The sequence below is a fragment of the Saccostrea cucullata genome, unplaced genomic scaffold (assembly GCF_032062105.1).
Source record: "Saccostrea cucullata isolate Sc308-1 unplaced genomic scaffold, CSIRO_AGI_Scuc_v1 ctg3988, whole genome shotgun sequence".
Taxonomy (NCBI): Eukaryota; Metazoa; Mollusca; class Bivalvia; order Ostreida; family Ostreidae; genus Saccostrea; species Saccostrea cuccullata.
This window is the reverse complement of record NW_026931019.1, coordinates 35,001-42,495: the sequence shown is the minus strand read 5'-3', so window position 1 is coordinate 42,495 and position 7,495 is coordinate 35,001. Positions and strand designations below refer to the sequence as shown.

The 7,495-nt window shown below is 33.2% G+C and overlaps 1 protein-coding gene and 1 pseudogene across 1 annotated transcript in view; one reads left to right on the top strand and one right to left on the bottom strand.

The window, feature by feature from the left end:
- Window positions 1–325: 325 nt before the first annotated feature.
- On the top strand, window positions 326–2,388 carry LOC134231061 (retinol dehydrogenase 12-like; annotated as a pseudogene).
- A 1,029-nt stretch (window positions 2,389–3,417) lies between these two features.
- The window catches only part of LOC134231064 (RNA/RNP complex-1-interacting phosphatase-like), a 13,499-nt gene continuing 9,421 nt past the window's right edge, over window positions 3,418–7,495 (bottom strand). Inside the window, exons 6-9 of the mRNA XM_062712962.1 lie at window positions 7,268–7,314; window positions 6,906–7,013; window positions 5,207–5,276; window positions 3,418–4,990 (exon numbers count right to left, since the gene is read on the bottom strand). Coding sequence (XP_062568946.1) covers window positions 4,267–4,990; window positions 5,207–5,276; window positions 6,906–7,013; window positions 7,268–7,314 — 949 coding nt within the window. The 3' untranslated portion in view covers window positions 3,418–4,266. The remainder of the gene's footprint in view (window positions 4,991–5,206; window positions 5,277–6,905; window positions 7,014–7,267; window positions 7,315–7,495) is intronic.

Here is a 7,495-nt window from a genome sequence, read left to right as displayed (position 1 = left end):
ACAATTCTTATGTTGGACCAGCAGGCCAGTCAACAGTGAAATTGTTAGTCCAATGTAATAAACATTTTGATTAGTACTTAATATATAGAAAGCTGTTCATTAGAGTATAGCAAAAAATGTATTAAAAAGCTATGTATTCCCGATACTTTGATTACGGGGGCATACAAAAACCAGAACCAAAACTTATTTTATGGGGGGTGATAATGCTTCATATATATACTTAAATTTCCATACCAACTTTCTATACCAACCATGCGCAGACAAGCTGTAATCCTTCCACTTTCCTGCTGAAGGAATTGGTTATATATGACTACAAATTATCAAGCCGTCGGACTACCGGGCAGTCGGACTATCGGACCTTCGGACTACTGGGCTGTCGGACTATCGGACCGTCGGACTACTAGGCTGTCGGACTATCGGACCGTCGGAATACTGGGCGGTCACCTGTCGAAATACAGAAAAAGGAGAGGCCGCGAAAAGCAGAATTATCCAACTGACGGGAAATAAGAGTGTAGTGTTTCGACATCTTGATGTGAGTTTGATGTCATCTGTCAGGTCGTTTGCGGATATCGTCAGAAAGGAAGAGAAAGGTGTAGACATCCTTATCAACAATGCTGCAGTAGTAAGTAAGTGCTTTTAATGTGTGCAAATTTAGAGTACATGTATATATCAGAAACTCAGTATGAGATTCTTTGTTCAAGTCATGGTCAGACACATCAATTCCAGTGTCAGACTGTGTCAGACACTTCTTCATTTTTTTTTCTAATAAATTACGGTAGATAAAAAATATTGTGAGTTTTTTCAACCATCTTATTTGAATTATAGATTGGAATGAAGTTGTTACACCTGAGGGACTGGAAGAAACATTTGCAACAAATTACTATGGACCATTTCTTTTATCAAAACTTCTTATTGGTAAAAAGTAATTCTATATTTCACTTATTTGCATGTACTAAAATTTTTAAATAGGAAAATGTTTAAATTGCATCCTAATTTCTAAACATTTTATTTATTACATTATTTGTAGACATGCTGGAGAAATCTTCAGAGGGACGGATAGTGAACGTGGGCTCCATTGCCAGTTTGGGGGGATCAGTGGATGGGGACACAGTGTGGGTCCATAAGGGGTTCACTAGGGGGGATACAATGATTCTAAACTTGCCCTGCTGTTGTTTACAAAGGAACTTGCCAGAAGAACAGCACATACAAGTATGCTTGATGTATTAATGTTTACATTTATGAAAGTTCAATTATGATATGAAACTAAATGTGCACTAAGACGTGCTGAAAGAAAAGCATCAGGGAAGAAGAATTTTTATTTAATTGAACAAAATTTTGTTATACCTGTTATGTTCATAATACTTTTTTAGATTGCTTATGGATTAATTATAAGCATGCTTACTGTAACTCTGCTTTACTGTAAATGGAAATACAGTAACAAGGTCAAATCAAGAAGAGTTACTTACATCACTTGTGCAATCTCATATTAATGTGTTTGTGCTTAAAACTGCGTATATGCATTTACAAGTTGAGAAAGTTGATGTTGTTGTTGTTTTATTTTTTTTATTTACAGATATACTAGTAAGCTATGTTCATCCTGGTACAGTCACCAGTGAACTGTTCAGAAATCTACCTTGGATTTTACAGTTCATCATAACGTTTGTTATGAGACCATTTTTAAAGGTACATGATTTTGATACTCCTTACAACTTTCTCAAAAGATATCATCAGTTGTTAAAGATATCACTCTTGACATTATTAAATCGCTAAAATTACTTCTCACTAAAAATATATACCCGGTAGAAATTGTTTGAGATAAATTGCTAATTTTGCATCTTGCCAAAATTTTCATATCGTATATGCATGTTTAATATTTTTTTATTTTTCAACAAATAAATTTCCTGACACTAATTTTAACTTCAGACCCCATTGGAGGGTGCTCAATCCATCCTGTTCTGTGCACTGGATGATGCAATACAAACTGGGGGCTACTATATGGACTGTAGTTTGTATGACCACTCTAAGTGGGTCCCGAATTCTGCTTATGATAAAGAACTTAGCAAGAAACTCTGGCGGACCACGGAGAGAATTATTACAGAGATTGATTCTGGATGATTCATTTGATGTGATGAAAAGATTATTAAATACCAGTACTTGTCATAACACAATACAGACTGTGATATATAGTAAAGTAAAATTCGTTTAGTGCAAACACAGATATTGAATTTATGGATATAGTGCAGTTATCTTTGATCCCCAGCCATATAAATTAATAGAATTCCTTATACTGATATAATGACTTACGGATATTGCGAAGCAATTTCAGTTTCAAGCAATTTCGAAGCAAGTCCCACTGACTTCGATATAACTGAGTTTTACTGTATACTAGTAATAACATGTAAAGCGATAGTTAGCTTGAGATATTGGGCACTTGTTTTAGCTTACAAGTATTGAAAAACTGCAGTATTTTTAATATCTTTTTTTTCATTTCAAATCCTAGAAGAAGAGATCGTTGTGATGGTTTTTAAATAATTTAAATCTTTGGATCCCTTTTGTGACATTTATTAATCAATTTAATTAATCTAGCCTACATAGATAAATCTTCTTAACATTTTGACAGATTAAGGTCTTCTTTTGTCCTCTTTAACTCTTATTTTGAATGATTTTAAGCATAAATGGCATAAATGTATAGCCAACTAGGGCAACACTTGTATGAATAAGAAAAGTGAGCTCATCTAAGTTTTATGACCCCCAGGGCAGGTCTGAAGACCATTAACTGAGAACAAACTTAGTCAAGTCAGTTTTTAGTTTACCTCAACAAAGTGAGAGAGCTTATTTGATACCATCTGCATTGGTGTCCTAGGTTAAAGTTTTTGGTGCAGTTTTCTTTTGTACTATTATGCCCTACATTAATCAGAGATGCAGAGATACCAGTCAAGGTTTCAGATGCTGCAATTTCAGCAAAGGAATGACCAGGTTAATGCTTTTGAAGCAGGTTAAAATTTTTGGTGCAGGTCTCATTTCCAAGCCAGTAACTATAAGCCCTATGTTGACCAAACTTGCATGGATGATACGTCTGAGTATGCACACTACCAGGCTTGCTTTGAGTGATTGATTTGACCTACATTTTCCAGATGAGTGAACAGGTTTAAGTTTTTGGTGCAGATTCATTCTAAAGTACCAGTACCAGTATTTATAAGCCTGCAGTGAATCCCTAAGGATTATTTATATTGCCTGCTAAAAAAGATTCAGCGTTCAATCTTTGTCTATCATTATTTTGAGCCAACAGACCTTTGTACCGATAAAGGAGATTAGAAAAAGTTAAATCACAGAAATTTATTTGCAATTAAGTTCAAAACTTTGCATTTGTAACACTGTAAATAAATAAACTTCTTGTTTTATTCATAACTACAATATTCTGTGTAAAATAAGATGAACAGGGTAAAAACTAAACTTAAATTACACAGGCACTTAATGTTACATATTTTGTTATGTAAAAAAAATTTTTTAAACAAATTAAATGATCTCTACTTAATAAGTAGAGTAGGCCTATTTTTTATCTTAGAAAAATACATGTATGTTATGTCAAATGCCTGATAAGTGTTTTAAATTGTATACCTACTTAAAAAAAAATAAACAACCATAAAAAATATTTAATGGTTAGGCCATTAAAAGGATTATATGCTTGATTTTCTTTCCTTTTTAGCACAGTAAAATTGGAATTGTTTATACAAGTATTCAAATGGCAGTTTAGGTTATTGGTAAATATCAACAAGTTGTATTTTCGTATCAACAATAAAATAAAACAATGTATTGTAAAATCACAATATGCTTTATCTGTTTATCAATCATAGGAGTCATTTACTAATACTAATTTCAATTTGGTGCTGAACAGTAGACAGAGTATTGTTTGATATGAACCTAGAGAAGTAATTATCAAAGGTTTAATCTCCGTTTTGCGCAGTTTTTGCCTTAATATACCCATTTCTCCTTCTTTTGATAGAACTCTGTATAATATTGTATTGTATCTCCAATTGTATAGTTAAGGTTCGACTTTTCACTTTAAAAACCGTCATTATTAGTGATCATGTGATATTGCCAGTCCTCTCTCTGCAGAATTCTGCAGTTCTTTATCCGTCTTTTTATCTCTAAGCCTCCCTTTCTTTGAACATTGTGCTGAACTGCCCTTGGATGTAGACTCAGGAGAGGTTTTATCTTTGCCGTCCCCTGCATGTGCTGACCTGGCTGTGTCATTATTTTCTAACACTAACTACAGGAATCTGATATTAACATTTGTTCACATTGGTTGTATGCCTTTTCATCTTTTTTAGAACACTGACGTTTGTAATTTTGAGATCCACTTCTCACCTCACTAGAATCATGTCTTTTTCTGACTTGTGGTCGATTTTCTGTCTCCCATTGATCAGAAGATCTATCATTCCTTGATTTATATTGTCCACCCCTCTGATTTCTATAGGATCCACCACCCTGATAGTGTCCATGATGCCTGTTCTGTCTGGAGTGATAATCAAACCTTTCATCATTGTAGCCATTCCTATAACCCTGCCTGAAATAATTATCTTGAGGAGGGTGCTGATGCCCATTGTTTTGATGTTGGTGATATCTCGGACCATTGTATCTCCAGTCTTTATTGTGATAATTTTGTCTCCCTCCATCCCTGTTTTGATATCTGTAATCTCTCCTACCATTTTGATATCTCCTGTCATCCCAGTGTTGTTGGTCTCCATGATAATGATCCATGTGACCTTTGTCTCTTCTCCATTCCAGTTCCTGATGCTGTTGAGGCCAAGTTTGATCACCATACATTTCATGTGAGTCTTGATGCTGGTTATTTTGATGGTGACTATTGTGAGGAAAGTCCTTTTCATGGTTTCTTTGCCTGCCATTATGGTGTCGTTCACGTCTCCAACCCTGTGTAATTTTTCTCATGGGAAGCTTGTCTCTACCTTCATACTTGTATTCATGGTTTCTATAAAGAAAAAATAAAAGCTCTTACACTGAATGCTGTAGTATAGATAGTATTTAAAATTAGCTTTGAAACAGTCTCTGAAACTCATTTCGTCTCTTGGCATACAAAAATCTAAGCATTGTGCCAGACTTATTTAGATCTACATATCTAACAAAGTAAAACCATTAATGGCACCTTATGTCATATCATTATGTTTGTATTCATTTATTCACTTACAGTTGTCTGTTTCTTAAGTCTTCAATGTAGTTTTCTCTTTCTACTGGGTACCCTCTTGCTTCATGGTAAACTATAGTAATTATATAGATACCGGTATATATATGTTCAGGTACATAAAACTTGAATACAACATTCTGTCCATTACTGTTTGTTTCCTTTTACTTACTTTACTTACAAAGGACATAAAATTAAGACTACCAGTACTATTTTATTCACAAATTCATGATGTTCCTAAACACCATTAACAAGTATTGAAAATTAAATTGTAACTAACAGTAGATTACAAGGGATACCATGGATAGTTCCTTCCACCCATATCAATCTTTACAATAAAGTCAAAAAAAATGTCAATGATTGAAGAACATTCCTGTGGCAGTTGATAATTATAATATAAAATTTTTTGCTTTAAATAATTTGAAATAAGTATTAAACTGTGTAGCAAAAATAAATAATAACTAATGCTATGATTTTTTTTTTTGTTTCTAGCATAAAACAAAATAGTCATACTCATACCTTCTGGTTAAGCCAGTAATAAAAACTAGGGATGTCAACGAGTACCCGGTTAACCGGGTACTCGATTGAACGTCCGGTAATCGAATACTAAATCTTGTACTTGGTTACTCGGATGTATATTTTTTTCTTATTCCAAAGTACATATATTTATCAAAAAAACTTATCAAAAATTATACGATAATAAGAGTACCGTCGCCTACACCTGTAAAACACCCGTTATCGCCTGTGGCTGTATATACAACTAACTAGTGACCAATTACCGTATATACTCGCCTATAAGTCGGTTGTATTTAATAAGCTTGTATATCAGATGGACTGACCTCATATAAAACCATACTTTGATAGCTCGCCTATAAGTCGGATAAAGAGTTTTAGACCAGAGATGAACTCCCAAAAAACCGACTTATAGGCGAGTATATACGGTACCCGCTTTTCTATCCTTTTGCAAGCCTTAATTTTTGAATGGCTTCAATAGTTTGTTTTCGTTCTGTTCTGGTTTCTTTAAATCATTTTTAAATTATTTAGTAAACGGTACCGAAATCTGACTTGCATAGGAATGCCTCTACCGACTTAAAATTGTAAAGAAAATAATATTTTTTGTAATACATGTAATTGAAGAGACTATAATTAATGTTTAAAGTCAGCTATGCGGAGTAAATTTAGCGTATACGGGGGACACAGTAATACAACACAACAAGGGATCCAAACAATGGCCCTTCCTACTGTTTCTTTAATGTGATCATTACGTAGCAGATTGATTAAATCGTCTTCCCAAAGAAAAAATGTAAATCATTTGTAATTTTTGGTGTATGAAATTGATGTCTTTCGTGTGTGTTATTTTTTTAGATAAATAAATTAAGTACAATAAATCATTTTTCATTGGACTCGATGTTTATAAACATGCACTAAAAACGTCATAAAAACAACATTGAGGTTTAATAATACTGATTGTAAGAAAATTAACAGACTTGTACAAGTATTTACAATTTTACTGAGTACCCGGGTACTCGATCGGAAAAAACGTCCGAGTAACCGATTATCAAATATTGACCGATTTGACATCCCTAATAAAAACTCACAGCTTATTTTCAGAACTTTTGTCTAATGAATCTAGTGACAGGGCAATACTCAATTCAAAATACATGATATGTACATGGAAATCTACCTATTACATGTTCCTCTATACCTGTCATAGCTTTGTCTGGTTCAAACCCGAGTCTCTCGATCATGTATCTACAGACCACGTAACCTGTCCTGTTAACTCCGTGTGTACAATGTACGCCTACCAGCTGATCTGTAACAGTCAACACAATACTCAGTTACATTTAAAATCATATTCAATATAATAACCCTTACACTAATGTATACATTTCAAAAGTAATTATTAGAATAAGTTAGACTTGTAGATGTTAGACCTTTCTTTCTGTAAGCATAAAAAAAATTTCAATTTCATTATTGAGGTAAATGTTTGTACTTCTGAGGGAATTTTAAAATACTTATGCAGATTTGTGCTATATGCAGAAAATTTTACTCTTGTTAAGTACTTACCATTATCTTTATTTGTCTCATAAAAGCTTTCAAGTGTATCAAAAAACCTGAAAATTAAATTTTAACAAAAATTTAAACTTACCGGTATATTTAAGTGCAAGGATAATTGGAATATTTACTGTTAATATTCAGCCTTAAGATCTTTTCATTTAATTATAATACTTAATAACAGACAATTATTGTAGCATTTTGTGTATTAATTATACCCGCACTTTCTAAAGAAAGTTC